Source organism: Mesoplodon bidens (assembly GCF_964165515.1).
Source record: "Mesoplodon bidens genome assembly, chromosome: 8".
In the NCBI taxonomy this organism is placed as follows: Eukaryota; Metazoa; Chordata; class Mammalia; order Artiodactyla; family Ziphiidae; genus Mesoplodon; species Mesoplodon bidens.
In genome coordinates this window covers 109,656,369-109,678,270 of record NC_138165.1, presented here as the reverse complement: position 1 = coordinate 109,678,270, position 21,902 = coordinate 109,656,369, and the positions used below count along the sequence as shown (strand labels likewise).

The 21,902-nt window shown below is 44.9% G+C and overlaps 1 protein-coding gene across 2 annotated transcripts in view; it reads left to right on the top strand.

Annotated features, from left to right (window-relative positions):
• Positions 1-21,902, top strand: part of DRC11 (dynein regulatory complex subunit 11) — a 168,754-nt gene that overhangs the window by 110,163 nt on the left and 36,689 nt on the right. For both annotated transcript variants that reach the window (XM_081241824.1, XM_081241825.1), the window contains 4 exons: positions 1,742-1,809; positions 5,248-5,330; positions 13,090-13,197; positions 17,103-17,302. In XM_081241824.1, the coding sequence (XP_081097950.1) occupies positions 1,742-1,809; positions 5,248-5,330; positions 13,090-13,197; positions 17,103-17,302 (459 nt within the window). The remainder of the gene's footprint in view (positions 1-1,741; positions 1,810-5,247; positions 5,331-13,089; positions 13,198-17,102; positions 17,303-21,902) is intronic.

Here is a 21,902-nt window from a genome sequence, read left to right as displayed (position 1 = left end):
AAACTACAATGAGGTATCACCTCACACCACTCAGAATGGCCATCATCAAAAAATCTACAAACAATAAATGCTGGAGAGGGTGTGGAGAAAAGGGAACCCTCTTGCACTGTTGGTGGGAATGTAAATTGATACAGCCACTATGGAGAACAGTATGGAGGTTCCTTAAAAAACTACAAATAAAACTACCATATGACCCAGCAGTCCTGCTACTGGGCATATACCTTGAGAAAACTGTAATTCAAAAGGAGTCATGTACCACAACGTTCATTTCAGCTCTATTTACAATAGCCAGGACATGGAAGCAACCTAAGTGTCCATCGACAGATGAATGGATAAAGAAGATGTGGCCCATATTTACAATGGAATATTACTCAGCCATAAAAAGAAATGAAATTGAGTAATTTGCAGTGAGGTGGATGGACCTAGAGTCTGTCATACAGAGTGAAGTAAGTGAGAAAAACAAATACTGTATGCTAACATATATGGAATCTTAAAAAAAAAATGGTTCTGATGAACCTAGGAGCAGGACAGGAATAAAGACACAGATGCACAGAATGGACTTGAGGACACGGGGAGCGGGAAGGGTAAGCTGGGACGAAGTGAGAGAGCGGCATGGACATATATACACTACCAAATGTAAAATAGATAGCTAGTGGGAAGCAGCTGCATAGCACAGGGAGATCAGCTCTGTGCTTTGCGACCACCTAGAGGGGTGGGATAAGGAGGGTGGGAGGGAGATGCAAGAAGGAGGGGATATAGGGATATACATATGCATATAGCTGATTCAGTTTGTTATACAGCAGAAACTAACACAACACTTTAAAGCAATTATACTCCAATAAAGATGTTAAATTTTTTAAAAAGCAGTTTATATTGTAAGATTCCATGTTCAAGAACAGGCAATGCGAATCCCCAGAGAAGTCAGAGTGGTGGTTACCTATAGACCGGAGAGCAGTGTGAGCGAGAATTCAGGAATGGTGAAATATGTTCTGTATTTTCAGCTGGGTGGTAGTTATTTGTAAAAATTAAATGTAAAATATTAATCAACCTGACGTGGGTATACTTTATGTACATTACGCTGCAATAAAAACAATAAATGAAAGCCTGAATGAAATATAGGGAGCAAGAGTCACCTGAGAAGGCCTGGGATAGAAGATGAGACAACAAAGGAAGATAGGGGCCAGGCTGCGGAATTTTAACTTTATCCTGTGGGCAATGGGGAGGTACTGGTGGATACTTTAGACAGAATAGTGCAGCCATAAGCACTGCTTTAACGGACCACATTCTGAGCACTGCCCTCTAGCCGGCACAAGGACCTGAGTGCAAAGCCCTTTGGGAACCAAAGTTGGATGTTTGCCTCACTCTTTGGGCTCCATGTTTGGGTCCTGATGCTCACAGAGAGGTGATCAGATACCAAAGAAAAGCACAGCTTGATTGCCTGTGCGCTCGGCACTCTCATCCTTTGTAGCAAGCGTCCCAGGGCCCAGAAGAAGAACCAGAACGCTCGGGGCCTGTTGGGACTCACAGTCTGTGCAGGTTTCCGGGTGGCCACCTCACTTGGCAGTCCCTATGTTCGTGAAGTAAGTGTTGCAGCTCCATGTACCGCGATTGACTTCCCACCTCCCATTCCCCTACGCCACCACCCAAAATCAGCTTCCTTAGCTAACTTCTAGAGCTCATTTTTCTTGTTTGCACGACGTTTGTTTTTACTAAATGGGTTTTTTTTTCCATTTTCTTCCAGAAAAATAAAAAGGAGAAAGACAAAACATGGAAAGTGGGGAAGCAGGATAAAGACCCAACGGCTGACAGGTGAGGGGTGCACACGGGTGGGGGCACCGCAGAAAAGAGCACAGGACACGGCCTGAGTCCTCGGCCTGGTCTGGGAAAGGCAACCCCCCACCGCTCTGTACAGCACACCCCTTCATCCTGGAAGAGTGTGGTGGGGGAAAGCACGGAGACCTCTCTGCAGTCCTGCATGCAGGCCAGCAGCCTCGACTGGGGAGACGCAGTGGAGAGGGGGGGCCTGGAAGGCAGACTCAGGCCCCATCGCTTCTAAGGCCGTGTGACTTTTTTAAGTTTTAAAATTCATGGGGTTCTCGAGAAATTTTTTTGAGAAATAGCATCCTGCTACAGCTTTTGAGGGAACACTGAGACTGTAGTCCTTGAGGGCAGACACAGTTCATATTACATGCCCGCCCCTGGGCCCGGCCCGCTGAGGCCCTTCGTAAATGCTCCTTGAAGGAAAGGATGAGGATTTGTCTCCTTGTAAACGGATACTTCCATTTCCTTGAGCTTCATCGGCTGAACTTGAATATTAATGAATAATTATAAATGCTCATTTTTAAGCTGAAATGGCCTTGAGTGCTTTAATATTGGAAATAAATAGGGCCTAGATTTTCAAACATTTTCAAGGAATTTAATTAAAATCCCTAGGAAGTGAATGTCAGAAATCATTTTGCACGTATACCTTTTTTCCCATGGGTTTGTTAATGGGTAACAGGTGTTGCTCCCTGTTTGGGGTGTTCCCTTGTTCCCCTTTTGGTGCGCTGATACAGTCCCAAACTCTGCTTGAAAGAAGACCCACGAGAGAGGAAGCCAGCTTGGAACCATCCACAGGAGAAGTGGGGGCCAGAGCACCCCAGAGCTGGTGCACACGCCCAGGGCCCTGGCAGGCAGCCTCTGGAGAGACACCCAGCCTTGGTGTGGGCTTCGGCTCTGGGGAGAAAAGCCTCCCACAGGATATCGCTAGAGGGAGGAGCTGCAGGCTTCCTCACATGACGTTCCATTGTTTAGGGAAAAGTTCAAGGTCAAGAGCTTTGGCTGACCGCGGCCTGGTCAGCATTCTGAGACTCAGGCGCCCAGTTCCTGGGGAGAACCCAGCTACCGATGCACCAACACTGACACCTCCTCAGGGGGGTGTTGTAGTCCCTTTCCTGGAGGAAGGTCCAGCCCCTGCCTACCCGCAGGGCCACTGCTGTCTTCCAGTGACTTTCACGTGCCACTTTTCTCCTTTGTCCTGACCTCAGTCTTTCAGGAGAAGAAGATTCTGCTAAGTGTCTTACTGAATGACCACCCAGAGCTACACTCAAATCTGCCAAGATGAGTTGACCACTAAGTTAAAATTACCTATTCACACTCTCTTCATTTAAAGAGTCGCTTAACTGAATACAATTCTGCTTTAACAGCACAGAGCACACACGGGTGGCTCATGGACTGTGTCTGTTAGCCAATGAATGTGTTCTTTGCATATGTTTCTTTACAGTTGAACTATTATAAATGAGCTACAGCAATTCTCTAGTGAAATGAAGAAAGACCAGTAGTATTTTATTCACTTTTATACCCAAAAGTACAGAAATACCTGATCATCCTATTCCTGGAAGGCTTTTCATTTTAATTTTAAAGACTCAATGGTATTCATTAAGTGGGATTCAGTAAATGGGCTAGTTCTCTGCCAAGACGCTGTAAGACAACTTATGTTTCTCTCATCCAGTTAGTATGAACCTTAAATCAGTATTTTTATCATAGTTTATAAGGTGGTTTTATTTTATTTAGTTTATTTTATTTTTTTTTTCCCATCACAAAACTACTCAGCAGTGTGCTCACAGTCAAGGTGTTCAAGGGACATTTCATGCTCCCTGCCATTCACAGGGATTGTTATTGTTGAGTATTGTAATGGCCTCCTGAAAAATCAATGTAAATAGATTTGTCACTCTTAGGTCCCTCATCTCTTCCTGGTCACTGTATGTGGCCGTGCTCAGAAAGGGACCATCTCTTCTCAGCCACTTCCTGGTTAAAGATTCGTATGATCTATTATTAGGTTACAATTTGGGGTTCCTCCCTGACCAGTCCTGGGCATGATGCTTTTCTGTTCACTCAAGGCAGCCCCAGGCTGGCAGGTTGGCTGCCCAGACAAAAGGGGGACCTAAGGCTTTCAAACTGGCTCAGCCATATAAGGTAGCCATACAAGGTAGTTTTAGAGTTGAAATTTTTTATTCTGTCGCAAGAGTTTATTTCACTGGAAAGATCCAAATATAGATTTGTGTTCCCCGAGTCTTAAGATATTTGGTTTGGATTATTTTAGAGAATCTTATTCAATTTTATGTTAATATTTTACGCATATGTTTATGTTAAACGAATATTCAAGTCAAAACACTACAGTTGATACTGCCTTGGTATAGGTCAGATACTGTCATCCCAAATTCTATTACAATTAAAACTTTCTTAATTCTCAGCTGAGGGCACACTATTTTAAATATATTTGATAGAATAAAATTTCAGTCAACCAAAGACTGGAGTCATTGAATTAACATATATCCCGATGGTATTTGGCTTGAATCTCACTGATGTTCTTGAGTCTCTTTTAATCACACTAATTTGGATCATTGAACAATCAAAGAACAGTTTAAAAATAGTTATATTTACAATTCTTCAGTCTAAAGAAAGACTGGGGTTGAACCAAAGCATCAGGCCCCTAAAAATGAAAAGGGAAAAGACAAAACATCTCAAAGGACTCTACTGAACCGTATTTGAGCATGATCTATCTGAATTCCAGCAAGCCAAGCCCCAGTTAATTTCATTGGGAGTTTCATTCATTAAGTGGGATACTATCTCCATTTTTTCTTCAAGTAGTATAAATTACCACTATGCTGGCTACATACCCAAGGCCCCCTTAGAGAAGAGGTTTTGTCATCTGTAAGCACTATGGAAGAGTATACCATCCTCCTAAAAAATCATAATATTTTGTCTTTCATATTAAATTGATTTCCATTATAAGTCTTTGTTTTTTATAGATATTTCTTTTAAACTATTATGCTGTGGAGTTAAAAGGAAATGTCAGTTTCACGAAGGATTGATGATTTACTACAGCTTGCAGATGCTAGCTGAATATATAATTATGGCCCCGTTACGTTACTATTATTGGGTAATTTCTAATTCATATTTGTGCCATCATGAAGGCTGACGAAAGGGCAGACTGCAGGAGTCATAGCTGGTCTCAGATGCCCAAAGATATAATTCTTATTAATGGGAAACATCAGGTATACCCGTGGACGAGTGCAAGTATTGTTTTTTAAAAGCCTAATTTACCCCCAAATTGTAGTAACGCTTCAAAAATCAATTTATTTGCATACATACAAATGTACTTTGAATGAGATCTGGTTAAAGTTCTCTTGAGTATGTGATGATTAACATCAGTACTGCTGATTTGATGTGTTTGCTCACAGAATAGATGGTCTGCTTTATCCCCAGGACCATCGAATCTCTGTATAAGGAACTAGTGGAAGAAGGCTTACTTATCCAGGCTCTGAAAGTCAACCTCTCTGATTACATTGGTAAGGTACACAAAGAATAATGCATGTATGTGTCACAGATGCATGTCACCCCTTGGGTTTTGAGGACCCAACAGCCAGAAGTATGTTTCATCTGTGCTTTTGTCCAGCCTAAAATCTGGCCCTTAGTGGCTTGCAGTAAATGTTTGTTGGATTGAATTGATTTGAGTTCATCCTGTGCTGTGATCTAATGGGTCCAGCTCTCTCCCCTAATGTGGTAGAAGCAGGTTTCCAAACCTACTAGCAAGGTTCCTGGAGGCATTCTTTGTGGCTTAAGCTGACTTGAGGAAATGAGGAATTGTTCATGCTCTCTGGTTATCAAAATGCCCTAGGGGGCAGCCCCTGGTACTTCCAACACAGAGTCCTCACAGGAGAAATTCCTTCCAGAATTCCATCTAGGGGCCACCACAGGAGTAGTTAGGAGGAAAAAGAGGGGACATTTGCTATCACCATCTTCAGCTAATGTTTTTCTCTTAATTTTTAAAAAATACCATGAGGATCTGAAAACATATTTAAAGCTTAAAATTCTTCATCCTCCTACCACCCTAATGCAGATATCGTTTTCACTTTCGTACATCTACGATCAGCTGAGGACATTCGCCTACATAACCACGAAAAGATAATCACACTCAGAAAATTTAACATTAATGTCATACTGTTACCACTAGGTAATATCTAGTTAATAATCAGTTTTCCCGATAGTCCTAATAAATAATGTCCTTTGTAACTGTTTGTCTTTCTCAATCCCAAATGCAGTCAGGGATCATGCATGTGATGGTCCTATCTCCTTCGTCCACTTTCATTCCTTTAATCAGCACCAATTTACAGGCTTTTCCAGTCCTTCACAGCATGGACATTTTTAAAAAGTCTGAGCTGTTTTACAGACTCTCCTTCAACTGAATTGGTTTGATGGTTTGATGGTTTCCTCCTGACTTGCTTCATGTTAAACATTTCTTACAGGAAAACTACAGGTCACAGTGTGTCCTTCCAAGTCTTTCACACTGAGGGCACAAAAATGATGCTTTGTCCCATCACTGGCGATGTTAAGTTTAATCACTGGTGAAGGTGCTGTTCCACAGATTTCTCCATTGTAAAGCTCCACTTTCCACTTTGTAATCAATGAATAATCTGTGGGGGATAGTTTGAGGCTCTGGAGATTCTGTTCCCAACCATCTTAAAGGTTTAGGCATCTGCCGATGACTTCTGCCTGCCTCAGTTTTTGCTATGGTGGTTGTGAAGTGGGAATATTCTATTTCTGCCTCCTCTTCTAGCAGGTACCATTCTTCTGGAGAGCTTTCCCTCCCACCCTCCTTTTAAAATTATTTTGGTATTAGAGTAGACAGATGGATTCTCTCTTTTTAAAATTGTATTACAACCCATTTCCGAGTTATTCATTCCAATGTTTACACTGACCCAGTTTTGGCCTGCAGGAGCAAAAAGGCTGACATTTCCCTTGGATCAAAAAAATGATCACTTTAATCCCTTTGAAATAAAGCCACATTTCCTTCTTGGAAAGGCTTGGAGGAGCCTTCATATTTCCTAATGGTGTAAGATTTTACCAGAATATGTACTGGAATATCTGTTGGGTTTCTATTTATTTTATGTGGTTCTTATTCAAGTACTGCAGGGTTTTCTCCTGGATTACCTTGATTATGTTCTGTTAATTCTGTTCATATGAAAAAATAACACTTTTAGCAGAACCCTACCTCTTTACTTACGATTGGGATCTCTCAGTGCTCTCTCTCTCCTTGTCTGGTTTCTTTCTTCGTATCATGTCTTTTTTGCTTATCACTGAATCCCTAGTTTTTAGTACAGGGCCTAGCACATGGTAGAGTCTCAGAGAATTAATGGTCATATTTCTCGTCTTCTTACTAATTTCTTATCCATCTTGGACTTGCTCACTGATCTCTTTGTCAGTTTCCAGGCAGCATCTTGAAGATGCTTAAGGTCAAAGCAAATGAAATCAACCTCTTAAGAGTGACCTCAAATGTAAGTGACCCAGTCTAGCAAAATCAGTCAAATGGCCACAAGGATTGGCTCCGTTTGGTCTTTTCCACGTTTGTCTTCTTTTTCCCGGTTAAGATCCTTAGCTTGAAAAGATGGCAGTGGGTCTTCCCAGATCCCCACATCAAAACAGACAAAGCAACTAGATGGCAAAAGCAAAAACCTGTGGACAACATTAACACAAAAATGAAATAACCAAGTTTCCCCTCAAAGCCCAAAGTGCAAGCCACTGGGGACAAAAAACAAAAGAACCCCAAAATAGCCAGCAAGCCCTCACTGGAAGGCACAGCAGACCAGGGTAGTAACTGCAGCTGGAATTGGGAGGGGTTTGCCCACTTCAACAGCAGATGCGTGAAAATGGATAGAATCAGAAAGTATGAACGGACGAGAACAGTCCAACCTCTGGACACTCTTGAAATGGACCCTTCCAAGACACGGCCTTATACTGAGAAGAAACTCGTGGGAGTAGAATCACAATTGAATAGGAACAACAGAGATGAGGGAGAGAAAAGGTCCAGAATAAATTGGGGGAGGGGAACAGAACAAGGACATCTCAAAAAGCAAGCCACCATACTAATAACATATATGAAAACAACAGAAGAGGGGACTCTATGAAACTTAAAAAGCTACCCTGACCTAAACTATCTTCTAAACATATAGGAGTATTAACTCATATAAATTTACACAATGGAAAATTTCAAGGTCAAAGCCCATGCCAGATGTCTATTAAAAAAGAAAGAATAAGGAGCAAAGTGTCATCACAAAAGGACATGTCCACAAAGCAGACATAACTGGAACCTACTCTTTCAAACCAAGCTAATATACATTAAGAAAATTATAGAAGATATGTAAGAATACATAAAATGGAATTAGAAAAATTAGAGAAAAAAATTAGAGAAATGAAATGTGAAATAATTTTTTTTTTTTTTTTTTTTTTTTTTTTTGCGGTACGCAGACCTCTCACTGTTGTGGCCTCTCCTGTTGCGGAGCACAGGCTCTGGACGTGCAGGCTCAGCAGCCATGGCTTACGGGCCCAGCCGCTCCGTGGCACGTGGGATCCTCCCAGACCGGGGCACGAACCCGTGTCCCCTGCATCGGCAGGCGGACTCGCAACCACTGCGCCACCAGGGAAGCCCAAGACAGAATTTTTTTTCTAATAAAACTAGAAGAACAAGATTAAAAGGTTTCAGAGGAAAGTAACAAGTACTAAAGATAGACAAAGAGAATTCGCATAGGCAGGCAAAGATAATACACATCCCTGAAGAAGAAAACCAAAGCCAAGGAACAGAACAAATACTAAGAATTTTTATTCATGAAAAATTTCCTAAAACAGAAATGCAAACCACATAATGAATGATCACATTTTGTACGTGAGAAGATCAACACCAATTGACCAACACCAAGATGTATTCTAATAAAAGTACCAGACCTTAAAGTAAAGGCGAAAAAGAAACCTTGGGGCATTACCCCTTCTCCTTTTCCAGCCGGCCCAAAGCTGGACAAGCAGGGCAGGGTGGGTGTTGGCTGTGCCTCAGCAACTCCCCATGCAGGCGGGGACGGAGTACAAACCCTCTAACTCAGAATGTGGCCGCAAGGTTTGGACATTCCCCACAGCCCAGGAGCCCTGGATTCACAGCCAGCCCGGCTCAGCACTGCCGGGACACGAGTTGTTTGGGGGGCTTCCACTCTTTTCCAAACACCACTCAAATCCAAATACGCGCTAGAATCACAGCAGTTAGGGCTGAAAGAGACTTGGAAGGCAGGAAACTCAAGTTCGTAATGTCTGGCTCCCCCAAGGCCCAGCCCCCAACTCCCCCCACCCCCAGTTCCTTGCTCGGACCCTGCGCACCTGCCCAGCTCGGAGCGCTGACCCTGTGCCCAGGAACAAGCTCCCGCCACAAGCTTGGGTATGCAAGAAATGGCACATTTCCTTATCCTTTAAATCACCATAACTTAGCATCACAAGGGCTAAACTGCCAAGGTTATTCAAATTCAATCCTTCTTACAAGCCTCCACCCCTGCCCCCAGGTACCATCAAGGTCCCTGATTCCCACATGGTGCCTGGATGCTGGGGAGAGATCCTGGGCACTGGCGTCCTCCACGACCCCTTGGTGCCTGCGGGGGCCACTCATGCCTGCCTGGGCCCTCTCTCAGCGAGGGGCTCTCTCCCCTGCTCGCTCGTCCTCCGTGCCACCAGGACACAGGGCTGATGCCCACTGACCAGAGACCCACTGACCAGCTGTCCCGTCCAGGCTGGGAATGTCTTCTCCCTCCTGCCTCTGAAGCTCCCACCCTCTGGGTTGCTGGTCCTTTCTGTAATCTTTCTGTGCCTCAGTTTCCACAATTATGAGGATAATAACAGCAGCCGCCTCACTAAATTGCTGTCACAGTTAAATGAGTGAGGAAATGCAGCGCTCGAGGGCCAGCTAGCTGCCTCCCTGTGTTGCTGCGGCGGTGATCTCACCTCTGCTTCCGCAGACTCAGGGTTTGCCAGCAAGAGGGCTTGTGACTTCCCGGTGCCTCCGTGCCCCTCCCTCCCTGTGCACGTCGCAGAAGCACGAGGCACCTGGGTCAGCCACTGCTCAAGGGGAAGATACAGAAGGAACAAACACAGCCAATACTCCCCTAGATTACCTGGCTCTGCCTATGGTTCTGGAGCTGCTGCGTCCGGTGGGAACATTGACACCCAGGCCAGGGCTGGTGCTTCTCACTTTCTCCTTGGCATCCAGGGCCTGTCCTAAGAACGAGAAGATTCAAAGGGTTCCTCAAAATCCCACCTTAGAAGACTTGACTTAGACATTACATGTGAAAGACATCTGAAGCTTCGGAATACCTGGGCCCCAGGGTGCATAATCTTGGCAGAGCTGTTGCAACAAAAAGTGAACCTGAGAAGTCTCTCTGTCGACCTCATTCTGGAAGCTGGTAGCCTGCATCCAACATAAATTTTTATTGTATAAACAATTCAGGAACCTGGATTGTAACCACGTAGCATGTGTCACCGTGCTCATCATCATCAGAAGATGCTCTGTGCAGCCCTGGCAGTGCCCGGGGCAGAGCCGGCATGTCCTGGTGCAGGTGGGAGGGCCCAAGTCCTACGAGCATTGTCTGCTGACTTGAGGCCTCCTGTGTTCTCTCACTCCTTTTCTTTGAGTAACTTTTTTAAGAGGCTATTATTTTTTATCAACTGTCTGTTCTTTATTCTCTTTTCAATGCTGTGTGGGGTAGAATGGAAACGTTAGAAGCTGATTTCACCTTGACTTCTCAAATATTTTTTAAGTGTGCTTGTATGTTCCTATTCTCTACAATTAGTCCCTCCTTCTGTGTTCATTTGCTAGGACTGCTCTAACGAGTACCACAGTAGGGCAGCTTAAACAGCAGAAAATTACTCTCCCAGTTCTGGAGGCCAGAAGTCCAACGCCACGGTGTCAGCAGTGTTGGTTGGTTCCTTCTGGAGGCTCTGAGAAGGAATCTGCTGCCTGTGGCCTAAGAGCCCCTTCAAGCCCCCATCTCTGTCCTGCTCCCTGGACTTGTCAGCCCTCCCCTGCCAGGATGCTGAGCTGCCCTGGGGCTCACATGGCCTAAACTGACCTCTTCCTCTCATCCCTCGTCTTGTCCCCTGGTGGTTTGCTGGCAGTCGTTGGCGATCCTTGGCTTCTGCTGTATCACCCCATCTCCGCCTTCATCCCTCACATGACCTCCTCCCTGCATGTGTCTGTGCCCAACTTCCCCTTTTTATAAAGGACACCAGTCATATTGGATTAGGACCCACCCTGATAACCTCAGCTTAATTAACTACATCTGCAATGATCCCATTTCCAAATGTCACATTCTGAGATACTGGAGGTTAGGCTTTGACATATGGATTTTTTTATTTTTGATTTTTTATTTTTTGCAGTACGCGGGCCTCTCACTGTTGTGGCCTCTCCTGCTGCGGAGCACAGGCTCCGGATGCGCAGGCTCAGTGGCCACGGCTCACAGGCCCAGCCGCTCCGCGGCATGTGGGATCTTCCCGGACCGGGGCACAAACCCACGTCCCCTGCATCGGCAGGTGGACTCTCAACCACTGTGCCACCAGGGAAGCCCTGACATACGGATTTTTAAGGGGACACAGTCCTACCCCAACACAGTGCTGTTTCTTTTCCTGCTGTTGTCCTAGGTTTCCTTGCCCTTTTTCATGCTTTCTATCTCCAACACCTCTTCATCTGCTGTTTCCTTCTTCCCTCGCTCGTGGAAGACCTGGTGTCTGTGCAGGGAATCCTGAAGTCTCTAAATTCTGAATGAGTCCCTGGGAAGAGCTTATGGCTTCCATGCTAGGCAATAGCAAAACGTAGTAACACACTTTCAGAATGAGTTTCCTCACTTGACAAAGGGTCGTTCCTTCTATCAGAACCAACACCCACCAGTTCAACTTCCTTTGTCTAAGTAGGGTCTAGAAAGTATGGCACATCTGGGTATTAACTTGGATTTACTTAAGCAGGAAAATGGGGTCACTTTCATGCCCCCCCTAATGTCATGTTTACAGCAATAAGTGCTGGATTTAACAGTGGCTGCAGGATCCCTTCCTGCTCTAGTGAAGGCGAAATGAACCGCTCTTCTATTTATTACCTGCTCATTAAAAAGCGTGCAGATCGGAAGCCATAATAGATGCTTTCATTATCACTCATTTCCCTCACCAAGACCATTGCCCTTGCCAAGGACTTCTTTTCATGCGGAGGCTTTGAAAGGCTGTGGCCCACAACAAAACAGCCATCATTATCTGGATTTTAACTCTCATTTTCTTAGCATTTGAAAATGCTTTAAAGCCCTCGATATCTTCAGGATTTCAGAGACACCTACATGTATTTCTTCAGTGTTTTCCTACACACATAAAGGCATTTGTTGTACATATATAACATTGAAAGCTCTGCAAGATCCATACATGTTATGAAAAGAAAAAGTCAGGAAAAAAAAACCATCAAGAGATTGTGATTCGTTTATCGAATATTTTTCCTTCAGATTCAGGTACAAATCAAGAGAGAATCATATGAGCATGTAAAAGTCCATCCTCATGACAAATGAAGGCAGCAAAACTAATTTTCGTGGTGACCTTATCTAAATTAGTTAGAAAATAACACTTCAGATTTATGACTAGTTACAATTAAGCTCTTTGATGCCTTCTAATTAAACCTGTAAAGATTTATTTCGATATTATTCCTTTGGTAATCCTTTAAAAACGATAAAAATGTTAATGGATATCACCCTCAATAGGAGATGTTTCTATTTATCCTAAATTAGACTCAGATCCTACCTTTCAAATGATTGCATTTCACGTTCAGATTTACACGGCTTCAATACAAATTTTACATCCATCTTAAGTAAGTTATTTTTAAAGTTTGTGCAAATGTTAGACATAATCTCTTGGAATAGAAATTAAACCAAACCTGCCGTATTTTAGTTTACTTTGTATGTTCTTCATTTTAGAACTTTGCTCTTCACATATTCAACATTCAAAGGTTATTTTTTAAAATACTGGGAGGTTAGTATCATACTCAACATAATTCCCAGTTATTGTAGCGAGTATGGGAATGTTTTTGTGGCTGGACAGTTTTTCTTCAAGCCTTTATCTGGGAAGTTCTTTATAATGACTCTCCATCGTATAATTATATCTGCTCAGAAATGTTAAATTTGTATCCTGTGTTAATTTTGCAAGTGTCCAAATTATGCAACTCAGAGTAGCATAGTTTCCCATTCATTTGTCCTCTATTTTTTTTCTCCCCAGGTGAGTACAGCTACTTGGGGACTACTCTTCGCCAGGTGTCCATAGAACCCATGCCTTCCCTCCTGGATATCCGACAGCTCGTCACCCTGTACGGGATCCTGCCACTAGGTAAGGACTCCACTTGCCCTGTCGTGCCTTTTCTAGAAGAAGGCATGTCTGCTCGTGTGTTCCTGGTTGTCAGTGTGCATTGCAGCTTACCTCTTCTACTGAGAATTGTGAGTGAGGGTCATTCTGCTGGTCTAGAGCATCCTGGAGCACAGAAAGGTACCTCCCGGGAAGCATATCTGTAGCACCTTTGAACGTCTGGTTAGCATTCTGAAGGTCCTGGAAGCTGTCATCTGGAGAGATGGTAACCGAGGCAAGCACCTGCGATTCAAGGTGGCCAAATTAGACAAAGGCTGAGGTTAGGCTTGCCTGTTACACACAGGCTCTGTCACTGGGTCCTTAACAGAGCCAGCCCTTCGGGAGTCAGTGAAAGTGTATTTCTTGGATCTAAAGAATCAAGGCTCTGCCGATTTCCACGGAGATTCAATCATGGTTGTTCAGACAAACGGACCGGAGTCTGCAGAAAAGTCGGGGCTCTCCGTAACAGATACCTGCTCCTCTCGTTCACTTTAATTTATGTTTTCATGACTGCGTCACCTGGGGCAGGGGCAGGAACTCCAGCCAGGCCATGCTCTGATGACCATTCTGAACTAGAAGTCGCATTTTGTTTGTTTAATTTGCTTTAAAGTAAGATGGGAATCGTTTGGACACTTCTCATCTTATTCCACTTTGACTTAACTAAGAACTTGAACCTGTTGGCAAGAAATAGTTCATCCTTCTTTCAACTTCATGTCAGAAGCAGCCAATAGAATAGGGGTCAACATAAATAAAATACACATATAGCACAAATATATAATACTTGGGGATCAACATGATTTGGGGTCAACAAAATCAATGTACAGTATTTAATGGGGTCCGTGTAGATAAACAGATTAGCCCCCAACCCTCATCACAGAGTGATGGAAGGCAGTAGAGCTGAGAACATCAAGAGGTGTCGAGATTCTAAGGGAACTCCTCTCAAGTGAGCGCGTGGTGTGTCTGCATCCTCCACCGGCACGTACAAGGTGATGGGTGTCGTCTCCAAGCTGACTTGAGGGTTCTGGAAGAAGCGTGCCTGGGAGGCATCCCACCCGGACCCTCCCTTTGTCAATGAGAAACCTCAGGTCTCCCTGGTGGCTGACCTCCCCAGGCCCCAGCGTCAGCGGGGCGTTTGTTCTCATGACCTGTTCATGAGTTTGCACTGTACAAACAAGTCAGACAGAGAAGTTCGCTCACACGGCAGCCTGCCGGGGCTTCGTCTGAATTTCATACGTCTAAACTAGTATCCGGTCACAAAAGGGGATGCGTTTGCTGGTCTGGTTATTCAGGTCACCACGGCCAGGACTTGGCAAGGCGGCCCCTTGGAAGAGGGCACTGAGGTCACACCGCAAGGCCACTTCCCACCCTGCCAGGCAACAGAGCTCGCACCGGCCTCCAGGGTTCTAGGAGCCTCAGCCAGGGCTCCCAGGACGAGGTGTGAACTTTCAAAGCAGTAAGGGCAGTAAGGGAATGCCCAGGAAGCATCTGGTCAGCGTTCACCTGCTCACTGCCCCCGCCCAGGAAATATCACTGTCCCCGGACCGTGGAGGGAGAGAGAGAAGTGAGGGAGGAGGGCGCTCACAGAGCAGAGGCTGCGTTTTATGTGCGGTTTCATTTCCCAGCGGAGGTGGACGTTGAACAGCTCTCACGGATGAGTAAGCCTTTCCAAGATGTTGAGGAACTCTCTCCAAGTCCGGGGTTGGAAGGGGCAGAGACGGGCTTGGGACACGGACCACTGGCTTCCTTGTGACTCTTTAATCCTCCGAAAGTTGAGAAGAGTGAATGCACAAAAGCCTGGAAATTTCCTCTGTCTCTTAGCAATTCTAGGCGATTTTTAAAACTGCCCCTGAAAGGCGAGATGAGCAGCTAGAGCCATGGACGCCGTGGCAGGTTTGTCCCCAGCAACTCCCCGGCCTCTCCCTGCCCTGCCGTCTGATGAGCTGTCCGGAGGCCAGCGAGGCCCCGGTGCAGAGGCCCTTGTGGACCTCCCTCTCCACCTCTGCACGACGCTGGTGACCACCCCCGATCTTCTGGAGAGTCACGTCCCTGGGGTAGATGACGTGTCCGGGTCTCCCCCGCCTGTGCCCCTCCCCTCCTGCTGCCCCTCCCCCAGCTCTGTGCTCAGCGCTGTTCTCCCCTCCCTCCACCCGTTCCGGAACTCTCCTGGCCCCCTGGCTTCGGCCACCACTCTAACCCTCATCACCTTCCAGGGACCCCGACAGCTGGCACCACTCTCCGCCCCGCCCCCTTGCTGACCCCAGCTACCTCGCCAACCAGAATCATCTGCCCCCCCCCCCGGACCTGCCTGACCTTCCGCTGCAGGCTGTGGTCACTGCGTCCCCCTACTTGCATCCTTCTCAGACGCCCCCTTCCACTCTGCCCGTTCTTCACCGGCCAGCCCAGACGCAGCCCCTCTCTCTGAAGTCCGGCCTGACTCACGCCCATGCACCCACCTCATCCCCCAAATGGGAAGTCCTTTCTTCCCTGAATCTCTGTCTCTCTCACGGATCTTAGCACGGATCTTTTCCTCCCCTTCTAGTTACTTCTCAAGTTTAGCTCCCCCCGGCCATAAACTCTTTACAGCAAATCCTGTCTCTTCCGCATGAGCGGCCCCCAGCCGAGGCCACAGACTGAGCCCTCGGTATCCAGTTGTTGAGCGGGAGACGGGAAGAACGGCAGCTCTCTGCTGTCGTGGAAAACGAGGTCTGCTTCACCATAACACATTGCCGTTTCCCACGCTAACCACAATGGAAGCGTGCCCGTTTAGCTTCATTTTAAAGAGAACTTGCTCAAAACTACTTTCCAAGTTTTTGCGGAGTGTAGTAGGTAACTATAAAAACGGTTTCTAATGATTAGATAAATTCCCTAAGTCTTGTCAATCACACAAGAAAAAAGAAAGAGAAACACAATAATCATTAGAATGTTGATATGTTTGCAGCTGATCCAGAAGAGCCCAGCAGTTGACCAAAAGCAAACTAGTGTGATAGCTGATGTTCCAATCACAGCCTTCTACAGGATTTCATTCTGTTCACTCTCTAATTACTCAGTGCCGACGTCTGCTCTGCTCGTGTTCAGGATGATGGAAGAAATCCAGCCCGAGTTCCAACGTGGGCTCGAAGGAGATGGGCGATGCAGTTGAGAGCACAGGGCAGGGACCTCTGAGTGACCTCATAATTCACGTCCTTTATTATCCAGGGTCAGATGGACTGTGCCCCTACCGACAGACTAGAAACCAGGACAGACGAAACCAACAGGGACCTACTGCATAGCACAGGGAACTCTGCTCGATATTCCGTAATAACGTGTACGAGAAAAGAACTTGGAAGAGAATAGGTACATGTATATGTGTAACTGAATCACTCTGTTGTATACCTGAAACCAACACAACATGGGTAATCAACTATACTCCAACATAAAATACAAATTAAAACAAAAAGCCAGGCTACTGCTGCCTGGATCTTGTTTCTTCCCCGTTTTCCCCTGCATCTTCCTGTCCATCTCACATTCTTCTTCCCGAGCCTTCAAAGGGTGTAGTGCTGCTGAGAGGCGGAGAAAGCCCCAGCCCCTTCCCGCAAAATGCCAGCGGTTAGTTACTGCAGGAATGTTCTCTAAAATTATGAGTGTGGGGGGGATGCTGGGGTGAGGGGTGAGAGAAGCGACGTACTGAACACCCGAGGAGACCTGACAGCCCCGCCTTGACATACAAATCAGAGGTGTCACGGAGCTGGCTGAGGCAGGGGGCGCGCCCCTGGAGAGAAACGCCTCCCCACATCCATCACTGCTGCCGAGACTGGTGTCACGCCATGGAGTCGTGGCCGTGAGGAGTCCCCGTCTAAGAGCCACGTACTTTCTTGGCGGGATCTTAAAGCCTCTCCCTCTGCACTTTTTAGGTTCTGAAGCAGTGCATGAGAAAGCTCCTTTGGTGAAATCCCTGCTCTTGGCTGGTCCATCTGGGGTGGGGAAGAAGTTGCTGGTCCATGCCATCTGTACCGAAACGGGAGCCAACCTCTTCGACTTGTCCGCAGCTAACATTGCCGGGAAATACCCAGGCAAAAATGGCCTTCAGATGATGCTTCGCATAGTCCTCAAGGTATTTATCACATTTCTTCATCTCCAGCTCTCCTCCTCCTTTCAAATTGCATTTTCAAATGCTGCAGTGAATTTCCCTAAGCCAACGAGCACAGAGCCTCACAAATCATTTCCTTAGGCAGACATGCACACCCCTCTTAAGCTTCCCCATTGCATCCTCCTGTAAATTACTTTATTACTGCATCTGGCTGAGCGTCCAACAACCAGACACAGCTTCTTTCTTTGCGTAAACGCCCTCCCGTGCCATTCAGATCAGCCTCCTTCTGCCACAGGAATCCTTCCTGCGGTGCTCACGGGTCTCGTTAAAAATTAAATCCTTTTTCAGCCCACTTCCCTCCAATAATGGCATCAGATATTTGCATTGGGGGGTATTTCTTCTCACGTGGCATAAATTGAAGTCAGCTTCTCACACAGGAAATAAAGGGGGAACCCACAGGAAGCTAAGCTGACCGCAGTAGTGTAGATATTCAATTACATACCAGAGCCAGAGGATGCCATGTCCTCGGAGGTGCATACACAACCCGGCACTGTGATCTTAGATAAGCTCTTCACCTCCCTGGGTCTCTGTTTTATCGTCACTGAAATGAAGGAGTCAAACCAAACGATACTGTCAGCCCTAAAAGCAATGATTCTCTGATATAGTTTAGATATAGATGGTGATGGTGATGGATGATGATGAAGATACATCGATGGATGGATGGATGGATGGATAGATGATAGATAATAGATAGATGGATAGATAGATAGAGACACAATATACATATGTACACTTGAGGATTCCCAAGTTGTAGAGCATTCTGATACTCTATATGTGATATTAAAACTTCACGGGATTTCATTTGTTTGAGTCTCTCAAGGTTGTCCTTAGGCTGTTCAGTTCACTTTTCCTCGCTAGCATGTCCGATAAGCCAGCTTTTACTATATCAAAATGTACACAGAGGGCTTCCCTGGTGGCGCAGTGGTTGAGAGTCCGCCTGTCGATGCGGGGGACACGGGTTCGTGCCCCGGTCCGGGAAGACCCCACATGCCGCGGAGCGGCTGGGCCCCTGAGCCATGGCCGCTGAGCCTGCGCGTCCGGAGCCTGTGCTCCACAAAGGGAGAGGCCGCAATGGTGAGAGGCCCGTCTATGGCAAAAAAAAAAAAAAAAATGTACACAGAGCAAGGACTGTCCGGTACTTGGGGCTAGATGCCAGCTCTGCATCTGCTTTCAGGGGAGATTGTTACACAGGAGCACTGGCTCATAGAAACGGTTCCTTTCCCGTCTCCTCCACACAGCCCCAGGGAGGAAGTGATGACAGCAGGGTTCCCTCTCCCAGCCACACGGACCCCACGCTGCGCAAGTTAGGACATCCTCCCCTACTTTCGTCCCTCGCTTGTCCTGAAGGAATCCATGGAGAGAGAAGTTTGGGGAGCTGGGAGGCGAGAAGAAGGAGGGTGGGGAATAAAGAGCGAGCATTAAGCTATGTAATAGAGCGCCTCATACACACTAAGTGCTCCACGTCTTGTGTCATTATATTTAATCTTCACAGCACCCCAGTGAAGAGTTCATTCTCATCCCCATTTTACAGATGAAGAAACTGGGGCTCTGAGAGGTTAAGTAACTTGCCCAAGGCCACCGAGATCAAGTGGCTGAGCAGGGTTCAAACCTAGACCCTTCTCTTCCTGACCATCCTGAACTATTTTTATTAAGGTAAAATTTATATACAGTGACATGCACAGATCTGAAATATGCATATTAAGTGTGAGCTTTGAAGAAATGGATACAACTGTGTCACCACCATTTTCATGTGCTTTTTGGTCCTTGTGTAACCTCTTTGAAATGTCTGTTCAGGTCATTTGCCTACTTTTCGCTGGACTGCTGATCTTGAGATTTGGAAGAGTTCTTTATATATTCTGGATACAAGTTCTTTGTGGGACACACATATTGCAAATGTTTCCTCTCATTCTCTGACTTGCTTTTTCGTTTTCTAATTTTTTTGTTGTTTACTTGTCCTATCATTTACTGAGAGGGGATATTAAAACCTCCAACTATGATTGTGGAATTCTTTATTTCTCCTTTTAGTTCTGTTGGGTTTTGCCTCACATATGCTGAAGCTCTGGTATGCATGAGATGTATCCACACTTAGGATGTTATGTCTTCCTGATGGGTTATTTTATCATTATGAAATGTCCCTTTTTGTCCCTACCCTAGTAACACTCCTTATCTTGAAGTCTACCCAGTCTGATATTAATGGTGCCACACCAGCTTTCTTTATACTCTTTTCTTTTCAATGTCTTTATAGTTAAGATGCCTTTTTGTGGATAGCATACACTCGAGTCTTGCTTTCTTATCCAATCTGACAATATCTACCATTGAATTGGAGCATTTGCTTCCTTTACAATTATTCACATGGTTGAGTTAGGTCTCCCGTTTCGCTGTGTGTTCTCCATTTGTCCCATGTCTTTTTTGTTCTTCTGTTTCTCCTTCTTTTGGGTAAACTCAGTACTTTTTATTATTTTATTTGAGTTCCTCTATTGTCTTTTTAGCAATGACTCTTATTTTTCATTGACTGCTCTACAAATTACAATAGTCATTTTTAACTTAACACAGTCTACATAGCATTAATATTGTACTATTTTCCTTAAAATGTGAGAATCTTACAATATAATCCATTTATTATCCCTTGTCCTTTATGATTTTATCATACATTTTACATCTAGAAATGTCAACAATACAATAGAGTGTTGTTATTTTTGCATTAAATAGTCATTTGTCTTTTAAAGAAATTCAGCAGAAAAATTTAATATTTTATACTTACCCACACATTTACCATTTTCAGTGCTTTTCATTCCTTTCTGCCAATCCAGGTTTCCATTTGGTGTCATTTCCCTTTCAGCTGCACAACTTCTTTTACATTTCTTTTAGTGCAGGTCTGCTGGCAACAAATTTTCTCAGTTTTCATTTTAGTTTTAAATGTTTTTACATTGCCTCCATTTTTTTTTTTTTTTTTTTTTGCAGTACGCGGGCCTCTCACTGCTGCGGCCTCTCCCGTTGCGGAGCACAGGCTCCGGACACACAGGCTCCGCGGCCATGGCTCGCGGGCCCAGCCGCTCCGCGGCATGTGGGATCCTCCGGGATTGGGGCACGAACCCGTGTCCCCTGCATCGGCAGGCGGACTCTCAACCACTGCGCCACCAGGGAAGCCCTGCCTCCATTTTTGAAGGATATTTTTGATGGATATAGAATTCTGAGTTGACACATTTTTTTCTTTCAGCACTTTAAAAATGTTATTACATTGTCTCTGTAACTCCATTATTTCTGATGAAAAGTTGTCAAAAATTCGAATTATTGATCTCTTGTGTGTAATGTGTCAATATTCTCTGAATGGTTATAAGATTTTCTCTTTATCTTTGTTTTCATTCATTTGGCTATTCATTTGACTGCTTCATATTGTCCGCAAGTCACTGAGGTTCTGTCTCTCTAGTTTCCACATTGGATAATTTCTATTAATTAATCTACATTCAAGTTTACTTACCCTTTCTTCTGCTATCTCCAATCTGCTATTAAACCTATCTTGTGGATTATTTTTTTGTGTTTCTGATATTTTGCTTTTCAGTTCTATTATTTAAATTTGCTTATTCTTATAGGTCTCTATTTCTCTGTTGTAATTCTCCATCTGTTCATTCAATGTAGCTATCTTTTCAAGTCCTTGAACTCAGTAGTTGCCTTATAGTCCTTATCTGCTAATTCCAATACTGTGTCATCTTGTGGTTTGTTTCTATTTGTTTTTTCTTGACTGTGTGTCACATGTTTCTGTTTCTTCATATGATTAATAATTTTTTATTGTACATTAGACATTGTGGATGATACATTGCTGACACTCTGAAGCATGCTAGGCTTGGTTCTCTCAGGCAGTTAAGTTGCTGGCTGATCAGCTTGAACTTGCAAAGGTTTTGTTTTCTATTTTGTTAGTGTGGGTCTATTTTGAGTTCGCCCTTAGTCCTGGAACCTTGTCTTTACTTTGAGGTCTAAAAGGACAGCTTTAGGTGTTTACCAAGCTCTTTTAACTCGGCAGAAGCTAAGGTATGTGCTCAATTATTTTAGTTTTCCAGCTGTTGCTTTCCACTGAGCTTCTTGGAATCTTCCCCCATGCATGCACACTTGCAAGGTTACCCAAGAATTTGAAGATGAGCTGGAATTTGAAGCCCAGCAACCTGACTTGTGGCCTCTGTGTACTTAACCACCAAGCTCAAAGCACTAAGTTCTTCAGAGGAAAAGTAAGAGAAACCCATCCTCTTGCCCGAAAGAACACCTAAATGCACTCATTCTAAATGCTGAATTTTGTTGACATCATCAGGTAACCAACAGAAGCACATGAGTTTAAAAATATTGGCATTTCGTGAGCATCTATATATCACAGACCTTACACTTCCCTCTGTTTTAACTCATTCACTCCTCACGACAACCTTTTGAGGTGGGCATTATTCTTCCCATTTTGCTGATAAGAAAACTGAGGTACAGAGCATTTAAGTGATTTTCCTGGGTTGCAATGCCGTGATGTGAGCCTGGTCAGTCTAGATGCAGAGGCTCCAGGTCTAACAGCTGCATTATTCAGCCTCTG